We start from the raw sequence: 24,719 nt of genomic DNA, 5'->3' as shown, positions 1-24,719 counted from the left end.
AGGGGGAACCAATCACAGTGATCTATATATAACCCCCTCCCAGGCGGACAGACAAAAGAAAATGGGTGAAAGGAGACAGCAGTCAGTGTAATGTGAGAAAAGATATAATTTATAAATGACCAGGGGTTCATGAGGAAGGAAGGGAGGGGGAGGGGGAAAAGGAGCTGATACCAAGGGCTCAAGTAGAAAGAAAATGTTTTGAAATGAAGAAGGCAACATATGTACAAATGTGCTCGACACAATAAATGTATATATGGATTGTGATAAGAGCTATAAGAACCCCTAGTAAAATGACAAAAAAATGGATTGTTCTAGTAATGTGGCACTGTATGACACCTACCTCCCTGACACAATTGCTGAAGACAAAATGGGTGCATAAGCAAATGTGGTGAAGAAAGCTGATGGTGCCTTCCTATCAAAAGCTATAGCATCTGAGGTCTTAAAGGCTTATAGTTAAGCAAGCTGCCATCTAGCAGGGAAGCAACAAAGACCACATGGAAGAAGCACACCAGCCTGCGTGATCATGAGGTGTCAACGGGAAGAGGTGTCAGAAGTTCAAAAAACATGCATCCAAATTGATATGAAGCGTAGACCCAAAGTCTACCAGCAAGACAATTGGACAGTCCCTCTTACAAGGGCCTCGTGGAACAGAGGATGAATCCAGGGTGCAGTGTGGCACCGATGAACCACATAACTATCCTCTAGTTCTTTAAGATTTCCCCCCTTTACTAGTATGGTCCTTATGCAACATACCTCATTAGCCATATTAGATTTGCATGTGTACATTTGAACATTTAAGATCACTCGGTACAGGGCAGTCAAGATAGAGTACCCCTCAGAGACAGTGACAGGAGTAAGGTTTCCCTGAGGGTAAGGGAAGTAAGAGTGGGGAAAGGGGAGTTGACAGCATTGATGATTGTACAGCCCCACCTGATGGGATTGAATAACAGGAAGGGAAGGGATATACTGGAATGAGTAAGATACGTCAATAAAATGTTTATTAAAAAATACTAGAACAAACTTAAATGGATCATAAGGGAGCTCAAATGACCGGGTGCTAAACTTTAACCTAACGGCATCTGCAGCAATCCACTTCCCAGTGCACTGTGCATGTTAGCAAGGCCATTCACATCCCCGCTCCCTGGTCAGGGGGAATTCCCCAGGAGCTTAATTCACATGTATTTCTTCTTCAATTAAAATAACAACAAAACTGAAACAGCTAGAAAATGGGCAAAAGGGAGATAAAGTAATATTACATTTTGACCTAATTATGTCTGCCACAATCAACTTTAGAGTGCTCTCTGATTAGGGCTATTTCCCATCCTTCAACTATGATCAGAGGGAATTCACTAGAGACTAGATCCATGAGTGGACCCTGATAATGGATTATGGGCTTCCATTGTCCTCCATAGCCTGATGCAAACCAGGTGTTCACAGTTTCAACTCTGATATGATTCCTTCCTTTAGATTTGGATTGTATTATTTACAATCCTTGGATCACACAGGCTGTGTGCTTCTTCCATGTGGACTTAGTTAATGCCTCACTTAGATGGATTCTTCTTTGAAAGTGAGCCCTTAGGACCCCAGATGTTGTTTTTTTCTGGTAGCTAAGCACCAGCTAGTTTCTTCAGCACATGTTTCTATAGCACCCATATCTTCAGTGATCTCATCATCGGTTGAGCATCAAGCAGGGCATGTCATAAGAATTGCTCTTAGAATGGGGCTAGAATTAAGTCAAACCCAAAGTCTACTCATGTCTCTATGGTTTATAGATGTCTCTGGTTCATCTTAGCGACATCTTTGTATTTTATGTGGTCGGTGCTTTAGTTATTACCAAAATTTTATATAGTGAGGCCAAGGGGGTGGTCACACAAAATTCAAATTAGGTGCAAACTTATATTTACTGGTGTGGTGTGTGTTTCTCTCTTTGTGTTTTCTGTCCTTCCCTATCAATTACTCCCACATTGGCTGCTTTAAAGGAAAACTCATGGCTGCTTCAGCCTAGTCTCTCTGTGACTCTCCTGCATTCCCTGCACCCTAGACCAGGAGAGCACATCTTCTCCTGGAAGTTGCTTTTGATGGCAGTGAGCGCATGTGGTTAAAACTGACAGCGAAGAGAAAGCATTATAAATGGCTTTGCTATTAACTAGCATCATGCTTGGTAAAGTGGTAGGGCAGCAAAACAGAGGAAGGCTCTTGACAAGATGGATTGACACAATGGCTGCAACAATGGGTTTAAACATAAGAACAATTGCGAGGATAGCACAGCACCGGGCAGTATTTTGTTCTGTTGTACATAAGGACCCCGTGAGTTGGAACCGATTCAAATGCACTTAACAACAAAAATGGATTATACATTGGGCTGCTAACCTCAAGGTTAGTGGTTCAAAACCACCATTGACTCCTCTGGAGAAAGAAGAGGCTTTCTATTCCTGTAAAAGTTGACAGTGTTGGAAATCCACAGGGGCAGTTCTAGCCTGTTCTGTAGGACCACTATGAAGTAGAGTTGACTTGAAGCAGTGAGAAAATGGATCAGATAATGTGTTGTCAATGCTCATAAAGGATTAGAAAAAATATATTTGATGTGCACAGTTTTCACTTTACAAATCATTGTCAGTTGGCAAATCAGAATTTCAGTATCAATGGCTCTGAAGTATTGCCACACATCTGCCAGGAGGGGAGAGTGATGTATCATGGTAATGGATATGGGCCTGTTTGCTCAGAGCCCCCATATTGCAGTGGTTAAACTTTCAACTGCTAACTGGAAGGTCTGTGGTGTGAACTCACGGTTGCTCCACAGAGAAAGGTGTGGTACTCCGCTTCTGTACAGATTTGCATCCGTGGAGATTGGATGGGGTGGTCAACTGGGTTGCGCTAACTCAGAATCGAATCCATGTCAATGCAATCTTTTTTTGCCAAGTAAAATTTCTTGTCTAGTAAGTTCATAGTATTAAATTCCTCTGGTTGTCAAAACCCAATCCAAACAAAGCAGACCAAATCCGACTACATTTTAAAAAGCAGAGAACTCTATTTTCTGAAGCAGAAGGCACCGCTGCATGACAAATCTGTGATTATTGCTAAAGGTCAGGCTGTTTGTTTTCCAATAAAATAGACCACATTGTATACACAGAGCATGGGCCACCTTTACAGGTGAATTATATAGGATTTTTGACATCTTCTTGAGTCTGGTAGAGCGCCGTATCAGCGGATAAAGGTGTTTTGCTCAGGTTAGAATGCTGCTATTTCAGTTAGATCAGCTGACTTTGGTCATAGCATGCAGTCCTTGAAACCACAGGCCGTGTCCGGGGCTGCGTGAGATTGTTCTTGTGTCTTTAAGAAATTGTAGCTAAGTGCTCTGTTCCACAGGACGGGGTTTGTGACAAGTGTAAAGAACCAGGCCTACTTCAAGAGATACCAAGTGAAATTTAGAAGACAACAAGAGGGGAAAATGGATTATTATACTCGAGGATGCTTGGTAATCCAAGATAAAAATAAGCACAGTGACCCAGTTGGACGGGGTAGACCTGCCCCTGTGGGTTTCTGAGACTGGAACTTCTTACACCATCACTTGCAGTTTGTTTGCCATACCGTGTGGTGGCTTCTGTATTGCTGTGATGCTGGAAGCTAGGTGACTGGTATTTTAAATGCCAGCAGGGTCACCCAAAGGGAACAGGTTTCCATGGAGCTTCCAGACTAAGAACAGATATCCAAGAAGGTTATGGCTCCCCACTTTAGAGGAAGGGGTCTTTGAAGGTCTTATGCAGAGCTCTGAAACATTGTCCAATACTGAAGGACTAATGGCTGGAAGCAGAATGTTGTCAGAGACAGTGTTGGAGGAGGGGTCCCTCTAGGTTGGAGGGCACTAGAGATGTGACTGAGAGCTCATAGCAAGGGGTTCAAGGAGGAAGAAAATGTTTTGAAACTGATATTGGTAGCAATTTTACATTACTGCTTGATGTGATTGAACTATGGAATGACATAATGTCTGGATTAGTTCCTAATAAAATTGTTAGAAGAAAAAGAAATGTGACGGAGTGGAGCTGACCTGGTGGCCTGAGTGGGGTAAAACCTCTATGAGTGGAGTCTTCAGGATCTTTATTGCTGATGGGGCACACACAGCTCAAGATAACGAGAAATAGCTGCAAAAATCTGCTAATGATTTACATTTGGAATGTGTGGAAGTATGAATCTAGGAAAATTAGAAATCATCAAAAATGAAGTGGAACACATAAAACTCGAGTATAAATGAACTGTTATTGGCCATTTTGAACCAAAAAATCATATGACTTATCATGCCCGTAATAACATAATCAAGAGGAATGGCATTAAATTCATTGTTAAAAAGAAAGGATATTGTAAAATCAACCATGAAGTACAATGCTCTCTATGATAGGATTATATCTATTCATCTTCAAGGAAATCCAATCAATATAATTATTATCCAAATTTATGCATCAACCACAAAAACGAGTGATGAAGAAATTGAAGACTCCTACCAATGACTTCAGCCAGAAATTGATCAAACACGCAACCAGGATGCGTTTGATAACTATTGGTGATCGGAATACAAAAGTTTACGGACTTGTAAAATTCTGTCCTTCAATATTCAGCTTTGTTGACTTATTCATAACAGATAGCGTTTTTCCAACAACACAGAAGGTGACCATACTCATGAACTTCTCTGTATGAATACACAGAAATCAAATTGATAATATCTGTGGGAAGAGACCCTGAAGAAGCTCAATATCAGCAGTTAAAATCGGCCAGGGGCTGCCAATGGAACAGACCATCAATTGCTCTTATATAAGTTAGGACAAAACTGAAGAAAATTTAAACAAGTTTATGAGAGCCAAATTATGACCTTGAGTCTATCCCATCTGAATTGAAAAAACATCTCAAGAATAGATTTGATGCATTAAACGTTAATGATAGAAGACTTGATGAACTGTGGGAGGACAGGAAGAAAATCATTCATGAAGAAAGCAAAAGGACATTAAAAAAGACAGGAAAGAGTGCTGGCTTCGCACATATACTAAAATTGGAAGGACACAGAGAAGATTAGCATGGCCCCTGCGCAAGGATGACATGCAAATTCGTGGGGGGAAACAATGTAACTTCCTCCCTGGGGAATGGACAACAGAAAAATGGGTTAAGGGAGACATCAGACAGTGTAAGATAAGACAAAATAAGACAAAATAAATTATCAAGGGTTCATGAGGGAGGGGGGAGCAGGGAGGGAGGGGAAAATATGAGGAGCTGATACCAAGGGCTTAAGTGGAGAGCAAATGTTTTGAGAATGATGAGGGCAACGAATAGACAAATGTGCTTATACAATGGATGTATGCATGAATTGTGATAGGGTTGTATGAGCCCCCAATAAAATGATTTAAAAATTGAAAAGAAAAAAAAACACAGGAAAGAAATAAAAGTTCAAAGTGAATTTCAGAGGACACTGAAATTTGCTCTTAATTGTAGGGTAGCTAAAGGATGAAGTCAAAGAGCTGAATATAAATGTTAAAGAGCAGTTTGAGAGGACAGAGCCAAATATTATAATGAAATGTGCAAAGATCTAAAACTAGGAAACGGAAAGGGAAGAACATACTTAATATATTACAAACTGAAAGAAATGAAAAAAAATTCCAAACCTTGAGTTGCAATATTGAAAGATTCTACGGGCAAAATATTGAAGCATCAAAGAATATGGAAAGAATACACAGAGTCACTGTACCAAAAAGAACTAGTTGACAATCCATCATTTCAGGAGGTAACATGTGAGCAAGAGTTGATGGTTCTGAAGGAAGTTCATGCTGCACTGAAAGCATTAGCTAAAATCAAACCTTCTGGAATTGATGGAATGCCAATGAACTGTTTCAACAAGCTGATGAAGCACTAGAAGCACTCTCTCATCTATGCCAGGAAATTTGGAAGACAGCTACTCGACCAACTGACGTGAAGAGATCCTTATTTGTACTCATTCCAACGAAAGTTGACTCAAGTGCTCAAATTATAGAATGATATCATTGATATCACATGCAAGTAAAATATTGCTGAAGGACACCTAACAATGATTTCAGCCGTACATTGACAGAGAGCTGTCAGAGATTCAGGATAGATTTAGAAGAGGATGTGGAACAAGGGATATCATTGATGATGACAGATGGATCTTGGCTGAAAGCAGAAAATATCAGAAAGATGTTTACTTGTGTTATATTGGCTTTGTCAATGTATTTGACTGTGTGGATAATAACAAACTAAAGAGAGCCTTGAGAATAATAGGAATTCCAGAATACTTTATAATGCTCTTGTGGAACTTGTACGTCAGTGGTTCTCAACCTTCCTAATGCTGTGACCCTTTAATACAGTTCCTCATGTTGTGGTGAGCCCCCCCAACCATAAAATCATTGTCATTGCTACTTCATAACTGTAATTTTGCTACTGTTATGAATTGGGGGACTTCTGTGAATGGGTCGTTTGACCCCCAAAGGAGTCATGTCCCACAGGTTGAGAACTGCTGTTGTACATGGTTCAAAAGGCAGTTGTGGGAACAGAACAAGGAAATACTGGTTTAAAATTAGGAAAGATATATATCAGGGTTGCAGCAGTTTACCACACGTATCCCATCTGTATGCTGAGCAAATAATCAGATAACTTGCTTCCAATGCAGAAGAAGGTGGCACCTGGATTGGAGGAAGTCTCATTAACAACCTGCAATACGCAGGTGACACAACCTTGCTTGCTGAAAGTGAGGAGGACTTGAAGCCCTTGTTAATGAAAATCAAGGATGGGAGCCTTCAGTATGGATTGCAACTCAATGTAAAGAATACCAAAATCTTCACAATTCGGCTGATAGGTAAATGTAAACACCATGATAAATGGAGAAAGAATTGAAATTTTCTAGGATCTTGTCTTGCCTGGATCCACAGCAAGGTTCATGGAAACTGCAAGCTATCAAAATGAAGGTTGCATTTGGTAACTCTACTGCACAAGCGTTCTTTAGCATAATGAAAAGCAAGTTGTCACCCTGAAGACAGAGGTGACCCTGGCACAGGTCACGGTATTTTTGTTTCTTCAATCATTTTATCGGGGGCTTGTGCGGCTCTTATCGCAATCCACCCATCCATCGTGTCAAGCACATTGTACATTTGTTGCCATCCTCATTTTCAAAATATTTTCTTTCTACTTGAGCCCTTGATATCAGCTCATTTCCCCCCTCTACTCTCCTCACTCTCCCTCCCTCATGTACCTTTGATAACTTATAAATTATGATTATTATTTCATGTCTTACACTGACTGATGTCTTCCTTCACCAACTTTTCTGCTGTCTGTCCTCCTGGGAGGGGGTTATAGGTAGATCATTGTGATCGGTTTCCCCTTACTCCGGTTCCCTTCCCCTTCCCCTCATTACTGGTCCTGAGGGGTTTGCCTGTCCTGGATTCCTGTGTTTCCAGCTCTTATCTGTACCTGTGTACATGCTCTGGTCTAGACGGATTTGTAAGGCAGAATTGGGGTCATGATTGTGTGTGTGTCTGTGTGTGTGAAGCATTAAAGAACTAGAGGAAAGTTGTATGCTTCAGTGGTTCTATACTGCATCCTGACTGGCTCGCCTCTTCCTTGGGACCCTTCTGTAAGGGATGTCCAATTGTGTAAAGATGGGCTTTGGGTCTCCACTCCAACTCCCCCTCATTCACATTGATATGATTTTTTTATTCTGGGTCTTTGATGCCTGATAGCTGATCCCATCGACACCTCGTGATCACACAGGCTGGTGTGCTTCTTCCATGTGGGCTTTGTTGCTTCTCAGCTAGGTGGCCACTTGTTTACCTTCAAGCCTTTAAGACCCCAGATGCTATATCTTTTGATAGCCGGGTACCATCAGCTTTCTTCACCACATTTGCTTATGCACCCGCTTTGCCTTCAGCGATGGTGTTGGGAAGGTGAGCATCATGGGATGCCAGTTTAATAGAACAAAGTAATTTTGTATTGAGGGAGTACTTGAGTAGAGGCCCAATGTCTGTCTGCTACCTTAATACGTAACATATAAATATATTGTGTCAGTCTAAGTAGACTAGAGAAACAAATCGAGGGAGACTTATATGTGTATAAGAAAAAGGTTTGTATACAAGAGCAACTGAATATTGAGAAAACATCCCAGCCCAGTCCAGATTAAGTCCATAATTCTGATATTAGCCTGTATGTTCAATACCAGTCTACAAAGTCTTCTTCAGACTCACGAAACACATGCAATGACCCCCGAATGCAGGAAGATCACAAGCCAGTGGGTTGGAAGGCCAGTGGATTCAGTGACATTGTAAGCATCTCAGCGCTGGCAGGTGTCTCCACCTGGTTCTGTTAGCTCTGAAACTCTGACTGCCTCAGGGTAGCTTCATGTGGCTTCTTCTTAGAAATGTCTCAATGGGAGTGATCACAGAGAGAGTGTGTCTCCCGCATTCAAGGAGGAATTACTGGAGTTCCCAGAATCCTCAGGCCATGCTCACACAGAGGCTTCATTGGCTATGACCCGATTGACAGACTAGACTCCACCCCTTCACTCTTCATCCTCTCAAATCCTAAATTGACACGAGATATATAACTACCACATATATGTACATAAACATATTTCCTTATCATTATATATAAATATATCTACATCTGTACATGTCTGTATTTGGATCTCGATAAATGCCCATTTGCCTCCTAGCTCTTTTCTCTATTTCCTTTTACTTTCCTCTTGTTCCACTATCACGTTTGGCCTTCATTCGAGTTTCCCTAATTCCTCTTGGTTACATTGCCCTTGATCAAGCCCTACCAGGCCTCCTACACCCTCCTCGTCATCTGTTTTAGATCACTTGTTGTTCTCTTGTCCCTGGGTTTGTTAACACCCACTTCCCTCCCCCATCCCCCTCCCAACCTCTCCCTCTCCCACGTCCCCCTGGAACTGTTGGTCCCATTGTTTTCTCCTCCAGATTGTTTATCCCACCTATCTTATCTAGATAGACATGCAGAGACAATAATAAGCACAAAAACAAGAAAGAGAAAAACAAAATAACAAAAGAAAACAAAACCCCCAACAACAACAAACACCAAAAAACAAAACAAACCAAAACAAGCCAGCAACAACAAAAAGCCTATAAATAGTTCCAGGTCTGTTTGTTGACCTTTAGGAGTGTTTTCCAGTCCAGTCTGATGGGGTGCCATGCCCCAGCCCCAAAGTCTATCTTTGGCATTCCCAGGACTTCATTGCTTTGCCCCCCTTGCTGCTGTAAACCACGGTATTTTCAAATGCCTCCAATGCATGTGAAAGTTGAATGAAGAAGACAGATGAAGAATTTATGCATCTGAATTGTGGTGCTGGTGAAGAATATTGAAAATATCACGGACTGCTAAAAGGACAAAGTGATTTGTCTCCGAAGATTTATGTCCAGCGTGCTCCTTAGAGACAAAGATGGTGAGACTTCATCTTACATACTGTGGGCGTGTTGTCAGGAGAGGCCAGGCCCTTGAGAAGAACATGTTTGTTGGAGTGGCAACAAAGGAGGGGAAGGCCCTGAAGGAGATGGATTGACACTGTGGTTGAAACAGTGCACACAAGCACAGGCACAATTATGAGGATGTTGCAGGCATCATTCTGTTGTGCATCAGGTTGCTATGGGTAAGAACCTCAATGGTACCGAATAACAACAAGAACAATTTTTTACAGGAGAAGAAAGACTCATCTTCTCTTGTAGAGCATTTGGCAGTTTTGAACTGCTGATCTTTGGGTTAGCAGTTCAATACATAGCCACTACACTACCAGGGCTCCTAATACTGGTTAAAGAGCTAGTCAAAGCTGGAGCGCTTAAGTAAACTCTCCCAAAGACTCTACCTTTTCACTCAGGCAGTTAGTGCTAATGAGCTCCTGGGGCTTTGAATATAGCACATCTTGACACCACTACCCAAATACTCTATTTGATAGGCAATCACTGGCTTATATATGGTGTGAATAAACACTGAAAGACGAACAAAAACCAGCTTGTGTTGTTTTGTCCTGAAATCTATATCCTGGAAAGGGTTCAAAATGAACCAAAGAACCAACAGAGCGACTATTTCCGAAAGCACTCTCTACTAAATAAACAAGTTATAGCCAGGAAATCAGGTGTCAATGAAGTCTCATAGTTATATGGAAATGGCTGGTCACCCTTGATATGACATTCTCAGGTGCAGGTTCTATGAAAGCACCCTGGGCTTCTTGGGAACCTTGGTTCACTGAGGTTCTGAAGGAGGTCTGGGTCCAGCTCACAGATAGGTCATCTAAGGTAAATGGTCAATAAGTTGATTGAGGCTGCTACAGTTCAGTAGCCCAACACAACAGCTCATGGACAAAGGCACTCTGCTCAATGTGCAAAATTGTGGGCTGTGGACTTGCTTTGGAAAAGACCCCCAAAAGACACCTTGCTATAATTTTACAGATTCCCTCATGGGAACCAACAGGTTGATGGTGTGGTCCAGTGTCTGGCAGCACAGAATATATATTCCTTGTGCATGACTCACGTAAATGCTCACTTGGAGGATAAGCATCAATGGACTCAACAATCATACCACATGTGCTCTGCTGGGATGCAACATGGCACAGGGGATGGTATCCAGCTACAATTCAGGAAGGGTTCCAAAGCAAGCCTGAAAAATATACCTGACCTACCAGCTACAGAGTTGAGAAGCAAAGAGCACTCCAGGTTACATAGCCCTAGAAGGTTACATAGCCCTAGGGAACAGACCTGATCACTCCTAGCAAAAGAGTCTACATAGGTCCCCATTCCTGGTGCAGAAGAGACATGGAGCACATAATTCCAGGACTCTAGACAGACTAGGCTGCATATCTAGACTTCCTAACACATTGTATCAGAAAGTGGTCCCATTAGGGACATTCTCCTGTGCTTCGTGTATCGTCCCAATGAAGCAGGTGCCATTAACAATAAAATAGTATTTTAAAGGATGTTTGGGGGAAAAATAACTGGACAGCAGACACTGAAGACAAGCAGTTTGGACTTTGTATGTGATCATTTCCCAGGGGTACCTCACAATAAAGTAAAATTTAAATAGAATGTTTAGTCTGAGGATCGAGGAGAGCCCCAGAGAGGCCACGAGAGACACAAACTACATAATTAATCCTCCTGCTTTTTTCCTTATGGGTATATCCATAGGAAACTGGGCTACTGTAATTGGTAAGTAGCAAAGAAAGCTGGGACACGGGGAACTCTCACCTGGTGCTTCTTTGATCACCTAGCTATACTTGCTGGAGGAAACCCTGATGACATAATGGTTATGCAATGCGCTGTGACACAAGGTTAACAATTCGAAACCACTCACTAGCTCTGAGGGGAAAGACAAGGATTTCTATTCCCGTAGAGCATTACAGTCTCAGAAACTCACAGAGGAAGGTCTACCCTGCCCTACAGGGTTGCTATGAGTCAGAATTGACTCACTGACAGTGGGTTTGGTTTGGCTTTATACTTGTTGGATATAGGCAGTTATGAATCTTGATGATAATGATTATGCATGCAAGGGGACAACCGTTGGGCTGTCCTAGTATAGCCTGCATATCAGGGGTGGAAGATGGCCTAGGATAATACTAGGCTTATAAAAAGAAACAACTGAGTTACCAGGGTGTATGATATGGGTCAGATATGGGTCAGACATGGCTAAGACTGAAAAAAGTGATTGTGGCAATCACTGGTCATACATGCATAACTGGGCATGTAGAACAACCAACCCAGCTTTGGGAAGGTCAGGGTTTGAAAGAGAGACCATCAATCTCCTTTGACTCTCATTTGTAAGGCACCTGGCCAGTTAAACCCATACTATCACTATCCTCCGCAGTTTAACAAAATTTTTAATTTAAGAATTCTCAGAAACCTCCTAGGAGCTACTTCCTCCAAGTAGCCTCTACAAATGAGATAGTAAAATAAGATGAACTTTCTGATCCCCTGTGACATCATTCTATTGTTGTTATTGTTAGGTGCCGTCGAGTCAGTTCCAACTCATGGCAACCTTATGCACAACAGAATGAAATACTGCCTGGTCATATGCCATTCTCACATTGTTTCTTTAATGCGTGAGCCCATTGGTGCAGCCACTCTGTCAATCCATCTTGTCAAAGGCCTTTCCCCCCTGTCCTGCCATTTTACTAAGCATGCTGCCCTTCTCCAGGGACTGGTCTCTCCTGATAACATGTCCAAAGTACGTGAGATGAGTCTCTCCATCCTTGCCTCTAAGGAGCATTCTAGCTATACTTCTTCCAAGGCAGATTTATTTTTCTTTTGGCACGGTACTTCCAATATTCTTTGCCAGCACCATCATTAAAATGCACAGGGTTTCTTTTGGTCTTCCTTAAGGTTCCACTTTCATACGCATAAGAGGCGATTGAAAGTACCATGACTCGGGGCCAGTGCACCTTAGTCCTTGATTTTGAACACTTTAAAGAGGCCTTGTGCAGCATATTTACCCAATGCAACACATTGCTCGATCTCCTGACTGCTGCTTCCATGAGCATTGAGTGTAGATACAAGCAAGGCAAAATACTCCACAACATCAGTCTTTTATTATACTGTGACCTATTGGTCCAGTTGTATGGATGTTGGTTTTCTTTACACTGAGTTGTAAACCTTACTGAAAGCTGCAGTCCTTGATCTTCATCAGCAAGTGCTTCAGTCCTCCTCACTTTCAGCAAGCAAGCTTGTGTCATCTGCATGTTGCAGGCGGTTAATAAACCTTCCTCCAATCCTGATGTTGCACTCTTCTTCATATAATTGAGCTCCTCTGACGATTTGCTCAGGATTCATATTGAATAAGTATGGTGAGAAGATGCAACCCTGACACATATCTTTCCTGATTTTAAACCATGTAGCACTCCATTGTTCTGTTTTCACAGCTGCCTCTTGATCCATGTGCAAGTTCCTCATGAGCACAATGCAGTGTGCTCAAATTCCCATTCTCAAGGCTATCCATAGTTTGTTATGTTTCCAATGCCTTAGTATGATTAATAAAGCACGAGTAGGCATCTTTCTGGCATTCTCTGCTTTCAGTCAAGATCCAGTTCACAACAACAATGGTATCCTTTGTTCCACAACCCTTCTGAATATAGACTATTAACAACTGCTTTACTCTTACAGACTATAATAACTGCATCTATTATAAAATAGTACCCCTATCATGTTCCACTTGACCTTATTAACAAAAACTTAATAAAATTAGGCCCTGATCCCACATTGGCAAAATGTTTTTGCCAAGGATTCTACAATATTTATGTGAACATTAGGTGTGTCACACACAAACTAGTCTAAACTTTCTAGAATCAATGATGATAAACAATTGCCTTGCCCTGGACTACCTGTTGGTCACTTGAGGTGCAGTATGTGTTGCTTTGAGCACTTCTTGGTATACTAGTCTAAACTGGTTGGCTCCATATAGGGAGCCTGCTGTGGACTATCTTCCCACTGAGCTGGATCACCCAACTGAGAGTTACAGTCACAGTCATAATCACACCTAAGACAAACAGAACAGACCCAGTGGAAGACTCCATTAGTACAATTAAAGTATCTGATAGAGTGGCCAATATTTTTGAAAGAGAATTCTTAGTTGGATATGTGAAAAGTCAGGGATGGAGTTGTAGAGGAATAACTCTACCATGCTCCCTACATATCCACATAGGCGTAGCTGCCACTGACAAAGTCTTGGCAGAACACCCTGTAATCCTTCCCAAATCTGAGAGCAGCCCAGGGCACTTGTTAATAAATACGATAGGATCATTTCTCATTCACATCCCAATCTTCCAGAGAAGATACCATGAGGCATGTCTCACAGTCTCCTTGGTTTGGATCTGATTAGCTATGAGGCTTTTTGTCTCACATTACCTCTCTAATCCTTTGGGTATAATTTCAGGCTAAAAACTACTTAGCTGAAGTGTAGCATGGACTCTTCAGCAACAGAATGCTACTATGTGTATTGCAGTCCTCTGACCCCTTTTATTTTGGCTTCATCCATAGCACAGAAAAATGGAGACTTGGTATGTTTGACAACTGTTTTCATTGTCTGCGTAAGGAATAACCTGTCAAGCTCTCATCATTACCCTGCTGGCTGAATGTCAGCCTTGCCTTGAATGCACACAAGGGGGCCACCTACCTTGTTTTTAATGGTCATTTGCAGCACTTTGGCCTTTTCTGCCACTGAACAGGCAGATTTAGAATAATAATAACTAAAAAAATAACATTGATTTTTTACAAATAAAGTACCAATGTAAAAAAATGTCTTATTTGCCTTCAAAAACTTACCTTTTTGTTTGCATATCTTTCTCTCGTGACTTCAAAATGAATGAAAATGTTTCCATGAATTTTAAGTAGTTCTGGGGAGTGTTATAATAATACCTTCCAGTTTCTTGAAAGAATTTTATGCCCAATTCTGATATACTTCTGTGGATTTGGACACATGTGTAGGCAAGTTTTTCTTTTATATCCTGAAAAAAATGTTTTAAGAATTAAAACAATCCAAATATTCATTAAGAAAATCAAGGGAGTCAAGATGGTGTCCAGTAGGCACACCTACTGTTAGAACAGACAATTAAGAGGTAAGGAGGCCAATACTGGGAGGCTGGGTGCTAAAAATAGACTCAGCCTACTAGGGTCTGGTTTTGTCCTCCCCCTTTGATTTGCATCCACGAAGAGATTCCAGAACTCACGGCAATGCTTTAAGTTCACGGCGTCTACCTGCAGGATCCATGAACCCCTTACCAGGCCCAGCAGGACTGTGTTTTCCATCCCTTCCTGCGCTCTAGACATGAAGCAAAAGTAATTTCCCCACACTGCGGTCTAAAAGTGGTCATACCTTAGCCTGGTACCCGAAGCCTTGAGGGTAACATACCGCCATGAAACTGAACTAACAGGTCTTCAGGACTGGGTCTTATCCCAGATATATCAATCCCTTTCCCCAGAAGAATGCACTACAAAAAGACAGCACTGAAGATACAGCCCAGGGAGTATGATAGATCTGCCCAGACCACAGGGGAACAAACTAAGAGGGAAAGAGAGAGATAGAGTGGATAGCATCCTGACTCACCAAGCTTCAAGGACAATGTCCCGCTTGGAGCACCCAATGCACAGAGAGGACTGTAGGGTTGGCCTCCCCATGAGACATGACCCACAGTGCGATGGGGGACAGCACTAGAGACATAGTGTGAGAATTGTGCTAGTCTGACTCCCCTCCCCCTACTAGGGCATAACACGCAGGGAGCTCAACAGAGGAGCAAGGGGAGCAAAGCAACCAAGGGCTTGGCACTACATCAGACACCAATCAGAAAACATTTCTAACGGTCAGCAGACAGACCTGGAACTTGTCATTGGGGATTTTTTTGTTTTTATTTTTTTCCACATCTATCTATATAAGATATGCAGAATAAACAATCCTGAGGAGAAAGCAAGGGAACCAACAGTTCCAGGGGGACAGGGAAGAGGAGGCGGAGAAGGAAAAGGAAAGAAGAGCCAAAAAACCCAGGGACAAGGGAACAACAAGAGATCTAAAATTGATGGCGAGGAGGGCACAGAACGCCTGGTGGGTTTCGATCAAGTGCAACATAGCCAAGAGGAAGTACACAGAGCCGAATGAAGGTCGAACATGATAATGGGCCAGGAGGAAAGTAAAAAGAAATAAAGGAAGAACTAGGAATCACAAGACATTTATAGAGGTATAACCATAGGCATAAACATTTATAGAGGTATAAACATTTATATATTTACACATGTAAATATATTAATATATAATGATAGGGATACAGGTCTATGTACATATTTTTATAGGTTAAGTATTAAGGTAACAGATGGACATTGATCCTCTACTCAAGTCCTCCCTCAACACAAGAACACTTTGTTCTAATAACCTGGTATTCTGTGATGCTCACCTTCCTGATGCAATTGCTGAAAACTAAATGGGTACATAAGCAAATGTGGTGAAGAAAGCTGATGGTGCCCAGCTATTAAAAGATATAGTATCTGGGGTCTTAAAGGTTTGAAGTTAAATAGGCATCCAGCTATCAGGGAAGCAACCAAGCCCACATGCAAAAAGCACACCAATCTGTGTGATCACAAGGTGTCTATGGCATCAGGTATCAGGCATCAGAAGACCCAAGACAAACAACCATTTAGATGTGAATGAGGTGGGTAGGAATGGAGACCCAAAGCCCATCTGTAGACAATTGGATATCCCCTTACAGAAGGGTCACAAATAGCCAGCCAAGTGCAGTTGCACCAACAAAACACACAACATTCCTCTAGTTCTTTAATACTTCCTCCTGCCCCACTATCATGACCCCAGTTATCTTACAACTCTGGCTAGACCAGAGCATGTACAATAGTGCATATTAGAACTCTTGACACATAGAGTCCAGGACAGATAAAGCCCTTAGAACCAATATTGAGAGTAGTGATACCATGAGGATAGAGGGAAGGTGGGGGGAGAAGAGGGAGAAAGGGGAAACCAATCTCAATGATTGATGTACAGTCCTCCCCGCCCCCCCACCAAAGGTGATAAAAAACAGAAATGTGGGTGAGGGGAGATAGCAGATGGTGCTAAATATGAAAATGAAAATAATTTATAAATTATCGAGAGTTCACGAGGGTGAGAGGGTGGGGGAGGAAGGGAGAAAATGGGGAGCTAAAAAAAACCAAGTTGTTGTTATCCCAGTTTCGCAGAGAGCATCTGAGAGCTAGTCACAAGACCTCTCACCAGAGTTCTCCTCACTGCTATCCACCCTGTGCCTGCAGTCTAGGGCTTTGTGACACCCCTCCCAGTCAGGAACAGAGTGACTACATCAGCCATCCCCTTTCCGCCTCTTCCCAGCAGTTGTGGGTAAGGATAGATAATTAGACAATGATTTGTAGTAATTGAGTTGTCACTGGGATATTTACCTGTGATAGCATGTAGTTCCCCAGAGCAAAACTGGATAGAACTGGGAGTGACACAGGAGTGCAAACAGGGGTGAATTCAAATCCACTCGGCCCTAAACCCACTCCACTAAGCTGTTCCCTGGGGGACAGCTCGACACAGACCAGATAGCAAGGCACCCCACAAGTCCATTATGAAAAGGAAAAAACAATACCAACAATGTTGTGGTGGTTACACAATCTGTCGTCAATTTGAGAGGATTAAGAGTGAAGGAGTGGAGTTTAGCCTGTTAATCAGGTTGTAGCTTGATAACTTCATGTGGAGGTGCTAAGGAGATAAACAGCTTACTGGAAGTGGGACACATGCTCAGTCCCTGCTAGACATTCTTGTTGACAAGTCACACGGTGACAGGCTGATGGCAGCCAGAGCTTTGGACCTGGAGAAGCCTTGTGGAGACCCCTGCCAGCACTGAGATGCTTGCACCACCACTGGATCCACAAGACTTTCCACCCACAGGCCTGTGATTGTCCTGCATTCAGGGACATTGCATGTGTTTCATGAGCCTGAAGAGGAATTTATAGATTGGTATCGGACATATGGGCAAATATTAGATTTATGGACTTGATCTGGACTGGGGTGGGATGTACTCTTATTATTCAATTGTTTTTGTATGTAAGGCTCTTTCTTATACACATATGAACATCTATGAATTTGTTTCTCTAGTTAACCCAGACTAACACAAATGCCTTCAATTCCAGGCTGTGGTCCTTTATGTAACTTTGAAGGTTACATAAGCCAACAGACTTCTGTCCATTAACATAACACAACAAAGTATCCATACACTATTCTCCAGAGCACAGTGTAGGATTTTAGCAGAACAAAAAGGGAAAAACAAACAGGTGCTGATAGCCACACCCCAAGGCAAACTAGTGGCTCGACCAGTTTTGGGCTCCACAGAGTGTCTTTAAAAGGCTGAAAATTGTGGCTTGACAGTCCAGACCAGCCCCATGCTCATGCTGCAGCCTCGTCCCAAGCAGCCAGTGGCATACACCTGCCTCAGTCCAGACTCTGAGGCCCCCCCACTGATGATGGCCACTGAATCGCCATGCCACCCTGCCTACATAGCAGTCTGACTCACCACCAGAGTAGGCCACAGAGAGTCCTCAAAAACACTCTTATCAGTCACACAGAGAAAGAACTCAGGCCCCTTGATCACGCAGAAACATGGCGCCCAGTTCTTCCAAAGTGACATGCAAACAGCAGCCTACCTCAACACCCTCAAGAAGAAAATCAAAATGCAACAGCACAGGAAATCGTAAATCTAATGGCGCTCATAATAGAATCAAATGTAGATCTGACACAAAAGGAAATCTTCAGAATGCTGCTTGGAGCAATACATGATATGAGAGAAGCAACACAGAGTAAAGACGCAATGATAGAGGAGATGAATTCCACGATACAGGGGATGAAGTCCACACACCAAAGGGACCACCACCAAAGTCCATGCACCAAATACAAGAACTAATGAATGACTTAACAGAAGCAAAACACATGATCATGGACCTAACCAATAGACTAGAAGAGGTGGAGAATTGTACCAGTGATCTTAAGGACAATCAGGCAGAATTCAACAAACGGGAAAGACTGAAACAAGATAATCCAAGAGGCAGAAGAAAACCTGAGATCAATGACAGATGCTATGCAAAGGCACAGATGCTATGCAAAGGAATATTCGAGTAATTGGTCTACCAGAACAAGACACAAGGAAGAAGTCAACAGTGAAATTAGTGAGGGAATTTCTGGAAGCAAACTTCCCCACTTTAATGAATGAGAATCAGACACTTATACAGGAAGCAGAGAGGACACCAATTAGAATTCACCAAGGGACCTAAGAGTTAAATTATCCAACTTCAAAGAAAAAGAGAAAACATTAAGAGGAGCAAGAAAAAAAGAAACCCAGCCACATACAATGGTGCTTAGGAAGGAATATGCTTAGACCTATCAGCAGATACTATAAAGAAGAGGAGAGTGTGGAGTAACACCATCCACAAACAAAGAAGAAAAAAAAAGCCAACCTGAGAATCTTCTACTCTGCCAAAGTATCTATTAAGATAGATAGCAAGGTAAGAGTCTTCCAGGACAAAGAAAAACTAAAAGAATATGCCATAAGATACCCAACCATGTGTAAAATCTTTGCTGACTCACTATGGTCAGAAGATCAAAATCCATGAAGCACAAGCAGGGGACCACCATATAGCCCAACTCCACCTAGAAACCAACATGCCAAAAACAATTACCAAGATAACATGGTCTCAGAGGATAAAGAAGACAAGAATGAAGCCCCCCACACAAACAGAGCACACTGATATGAATGGAGATAGGAAAACACCCAACACAACAGGTACAAGATGACAGCAATGAATCCACAGGTGAGAACTCTGAATGTCAATGGCCTCAACTTTCCCATTAAAATACAAAGGGTAGCAGGACCCTACTACAGGAAATCAAAAGCGACCTCCACAAATGGAAGAATATCCCATGCTCATGGGTTGGAAGACACAATATAGTAAAGATGGCAATCTTAACCAAGGCACTACATAAGTTTAATGCTATCCCCAAATCAAATACCAACAACCTTCTTCAAATAATTGGAAAAAGTGACCACCAATTTCATATGGACAGGGAAGAAGCTCAGAATTAGCAGAGACCTCCTCAAGAAGAAGGACAAACTCAGAGGGCTTGCTTTACCTGACTTTAACACCTACTACACAGGCATAGTGATCATAGCATCATGGCACTGGAATAATGACAGATACTCAGACCAATGGAAAAGAACAGAAAACTCAAAAAAAAACCCCAAAAAACCCCATTAGTATGTAGATAACTCATCTTCGACAAGGGCCCAGAAAGCATCAAGTGGGAGGTAGATTCCCTCTTTCACAATGGTGCTGGAAATAATGGATATGCACCTGTAGGAAAATGAAACATGACCCTTACCTCACCCTATGTACAACAACAAACTCGAGGTAGATCACACACCTAGAAGCAAACCCCCAAACTATCAGGACCATCAATGAAGGATTCAGGACAAACCTAAGAAACTTGGTTCAGGGAATCCATAGGCTAACTGAAATAGGGCAGGATACATATATAGGTAAACCTGAAATCGATAAATGGGATATACTAAAGATAAAACACTTGTGTGTGGTGAAAGACTTCCCAAGAGAATCCACAAACTGAGAGAAGACTCTTAGCAATGACACAACAGATTAAGGGTTTATTACTAAAATCTTCAATACTCTCCTAGCCTGCAGAAAGAGGAAAAAAGTTAGCCTGCTGAGGAAGTAGGTGAAAGACCTGCCAGTGTCTTAGTCTGGGTTGACTAGAGAAACAAAGCCATAGACACTCATATGTGTTTATAAAAGAGCTTTATATAAGAGAGAAATTGTATTTTGAAAAAACATCACAGCCCAGTCCAGATTAAGTTCATAAGTCCAATATTAGCCCATATGTTCAATAACAATCTTTAAATTCCTATTTATACTCATGCAACACATGCAATGATGCTGAATGCAGGAAGAGCACAGGCTAGAAGGTGGAAAGTCTTGTGGAGCCAGGGGTGGTGTAAGCATCTCAGTGCTGACAGGGGTCTCCACGTGGCTCCTTCAGCTCCAGGGCTCTAGTGTAGCTCCACGTGTCTAGTCAGCAGGAAGTTGAAGCAGAGAGTCTGTGTATATGGCCTCCAGTGAGATATTTATCTCTATGGCGTCTCCAAATGAGGTCATCAAGCTGTGGCCTGATTGACAGGCTAGACTTCACCCCTTTGCAAGTTGACACCAGATTATGTAACTACCACAGGAGGAGACCCAAATGGCCAATAAACATTTGAGTAAATGCTCCTGATCATTAGCTATCAGAGAAATGCAAGTTAGAACAACCATGAGATACTACCTAATACCCTTGAGGATACCCCAAATCAGAAAATCAGAGAGCAACACATGTTGGAGGGGAGGTGGTGAGACAGGAACTCTCCTCCACTGCTGGTTGTCATGTAGATACATACAGCCTCTGTGGAAAGCAATCTGGCGATATTTAAAGCAAATGGAAATTCAGCTTCCCTATGACCCAGCTATCCCTCTATTGGACATAGATCCAGAAGAGGTATGAAATAAACCATGACCAATTGTCTGCACTCCACTGTTTATTACAGTGCAATTCACAATGGCAAAGAGTGGGAAACAATCTAAATATTCATTCGATAGACGAGTGGATTAGAACACTCTGGCATATACACACAATGGAGTACTATGCATCACTTAAAAGCATTGATGATCAAATGAAGCACATCATCTCATGGGAAGAGTTAGAAGAAATTAAGCTCAGTGAATTTAGCCAGTCACAAAAGGTCAAGTACAACATGAGTCCCCTGAGATAGGTATGGAAATCAAACTCAGAGAGAAAGCAACTGAATGATGGTTCTAGAGTGGCTTGGTGGGTGGAGGATGTTGGGGAAGGGAGCTGTGAGCAGACAATGCCACAGACAGGGGAACAACTAGGGAATTAAAGTCAACAATCAGGAGGACTTAAGAGATCCTGGGGGTGTTTTAGCAACATCGATCTAGCTGACAGGAATTACGAAGAGGCAGAAGAAGGGCAAAAATGATGGTGGGTCAGGAGGATCATAAAAGGAAACAGAGGAAAGATCTAGGAAGCAAAGCTATGGATAGAGGTATAAGCATAGGTATGTACATATGTAAATACATTAACTCATAATAAAAGAGGCATTGGCCTAGGTACAAACATTTATATGGCAATACACTGAGGTAGTGGATAGACTTTGGGCCTCTGTTCAACTCCTGTTTCAATGCAAGTACACTTAGTTCCAACAGCCTGGCATTCTGTGATGCTCACCCTCCCAACATGATCACTGAAGACAAAAATGAGTGCATAAACAAATGTGGTGAAGAAAGTGGATGGTGCTCAGCTTTCAAAATATATAGAATCTGGGGCCTTAAAGGGTTGAAGTTAAACAAGCCGCCATCTAGCTTTTGTAGCCAAGCCAGAGCAAATGACAAATTCATATACCAAAGATTGCAGCATCCTCACAACAGGATGCGGGATACAAAAGGGGGGTTGTTTTTCTTCCTGGGTATCTGTGGTTCCATACGATGGCAGAGTAGTGAAGAGACCAGATGCAGTGATGCATCTTTGTTTGTTCGAAACAGGGTGTTAAAGAAAGAAAGAGCTGGGAAGTCAGAGAATTGATGAGTAGTCAAGACAAATGCTTGATCTGTTTAATCATTTTGACCAGTATCCTTAGTTATTGTGAGTTGATTCTGACTCATCGCGACCCCAGGTATACAGAGTAGAACTCATTCATAGGGATTTTAAAGCTGTGACTTTTTGGAAGCAGCTCACCAGACTTGTCTTCCAAAGCACCTCTGGATAGGTTAGAACTGACAACCTTTTGGCTCGTAGTTGAGCACTTAACCGTGGCTGCCCATGTAATTCATCTAGGGTTCACTGCCATTCAGAGACATACTATTGTCAGATGATAGTTTTTGTTAAAAATATATATATCTCAATAAATCTCCCCTCCAACAGTTTTACTGACACATAATTTACATATCATACAATTCAACAGTTCAATCATTCAATCATATCAAGGGCCATTAAACAGTCACCACCACATCAATCTTAGAGCATCCCCTTCCCCATTGGATAAATCACCTTTAACATAAGCTATGCAATCACAATCAGTTCTAGTACTCCCCCCCCCCGCGTACTGCATTCATTATTTACTCCACAAATCCCCTTTCCCTTCCTATCGCCACCCCCACCTGTATTCCCTATAACCCCTTGTGCTAGTTATTCTCATGTACCCACTTCTCCTGTGCTTCACAGCTGGGGAACTCAACAGAAAACAATAAAAAACAAAATCATACTAAGGTGGTAAGGCTAAAATCATAATAGTATAAAGACAAAAATACAAAGAGTGCATAAGAAGAGAAAGATCCCCCCATCAACTTTCAAAAGGGCATGGAGGGCATTTCTGTCAAGGAACAAGCGAGAGATACTTGCCCCAGTACACATTCAGTTCATGTCTGTAGGGGAGTCAATTGCCCAAGCATTGAGTTTGATCTTGCATGATCAAGATTACAATGGTCCGCCTGATAGTAAGGCTGTTCGAGACTTTAATAAATTGATCCCTTCACTTGCAGGCGCCTTTAAAAAAGAGGTCAAGTTTACCTTTCTGTTCTTCAAGTTAACCTTTTCTGTTAAGAAAGAATTGGCTACAATAAGGAGGGCTTCTTCTGGCCACTTCTCATACAAATTGATTGTGCAGGAAGTAATTAAAGAAGGAAATGTTCTACAAGTCTGGCGAAAATTAGGTTCTTCAGGATTCATAGTCATAAAAATATGAAGATTTTTATGTATTCTCTGAAAATTAATGAAAATTTAAATTGTTAAAACATATTCCACTGCTTTGAAAAGCTATATCACATTGAAAATTTAATTAAAAATTGGTTTCAATTCTTTTCTTACTGAATAGACCAGAGGCAGATCAATTGTGAATTGAACCCCTTACATAAATGGAGTCCTTTTAATGGAAACAACTGAGCCTACAGAGCTCTTCCGAGGAAAGCAATCCTGGTCTGTTCCAGGTGACCCCACACTGGTTCAACTGGTTGGGATGGCACCTGACCAATACCATCCCTTATATAAACCAACTCTTATAAAAACCAACTCTGTGTACAATAGAGACCTTATATCAGAATGTAAGAGATTGACTATTTAGCTCTTCCTCTGGGATATTTTTAAGACCCACAGAAGCTCAAAGTGAGAAAAAAAAAAGCAGGGAAGCTTAGAGCTACAAGATAATAGGAGTAAAACAGCAAATAATATATTAATAAAGCACAACTCTTTAAAAATTTTATTGAAGTATTACTGTTCATTTAAAAATCCACATAATACACAAGTGTTTAAAGTAAAACTGTTCATGGTGGAGGGGGGAGCGGGGAGGAAGGGGAAAAATGAGGAGCTGATACCAAGGGCTCAAGTAGAAAGCAAATGTTTTGAGAATGATGATGGCAACATATGTACAAATGTGCTTGACACAACGGATGGATGTATGGATTGTGGTAAGAGTTGTATGAGCTCCCAATAAAATGATTAAAAAAATAATGTGGATAGTTCATATCTAAAAATACTGTAAAGGCATACTTCAATATAAATGTCTAGTTAATGGAATCAAGAGCATCTTTTCTGTGATAGTATATAGAATATTGCTTATATAGAGTCTGTGGGCACAATAATGTCTTTTGCTCTAAAAAAAAAAAAGTAAAATTGAAAATACCTCTCTTTGCTTCATTCATCATCATACATTTACCTGGGAATATCTAATATTAGCTAGTTTAAAATGTGCTTAGCTATTTATTTTTACTGTATGACAATTCAAATATTTCTTAGAATTATGATATACATTACATTAAATAAGGAAATAACTAATTAAAATAGATTTTTAGTTGGGGTTCTTGATTTTGTTTTTATTTCTGGAATGTACTATTCTTCACACATCAACATGTTTTTCTTTGTTCTTCCTTATTATTGATTATCCATAACTAGATAAACCAGCTATGAAATAGTACATCAGCATTCCATAAATTATCAGGATAACTGTTCCCAGTTTTTTAATGTGGCATTTAAAACTAAAACACAATCCAAACCACTCACATCATATTGTTTTCTCTCAATTGGGGATTCAATTTCTGGAAGTTTTTACAAGTTCTTTTGCAAGATTACTAAGAATATGT

The 24,719-nt window shown here is 41.4% G+C and overlaps 1 protein-coding gene and 1 non-coding gene across 2 annotated transcripts in view; one reads left to right on the top strand and one right to left on the bottom strand.

Moving 5' to 3' along the window:
* The window catches only part of DNAH14 (dynein axonemal heavy chain 14), a 387,990-nt gene that overhangs the window by 96,397 nt on the left and 266,874 nt on the right, over positions 1–24,719 (bottom strand). Inside the window, exons 55-56 of the mRNA XM_030887822.2 lie at positions 23,155–23,346; positions 14,304–14,485 (exon numbers count right to left, since the gene is read on the bottom strand). Of these exons, the coding sequence (XP_030743682.1) occupies positions 14,304–14,485; positions 23,155–23,346 (374 nt within the window). The remainder of the gene's footprint in view (positions 1–14,303; positions 14,486–23,154; positions 23,347–24,719) is intronic.
* Positions 5,013–5,115, top strand: LOC115872418. The gene has a single exon (XR_004047824.1). It is a non-coding gene; the product is annotated as a U6 spliceosomal RNA (small nuclear RNA).

The sequence above is a fragment of the Echinops telfairi genome, unplaced genomic scaffold (assembly GCF_000313985.2).
Source record: "Echinops telfairi isolate 266 unplaced genomic scaffold, ASM31398v2 ScPeMD7_7424;HRSCAF=8462, whole genome shotgun sequence".
Classification (NCBI taxonomy): domain Eukaryota; kingdom Metazoa; phylum Chordata; class Mammalia; order Afrosoricida; family Tenrecidae; genus Echinops; species Echinops telfairi.
Note: the sequence above shows the minus strand (reverse complement) of the source record. Positions and strands in the feature narration are given on the sequence as shown.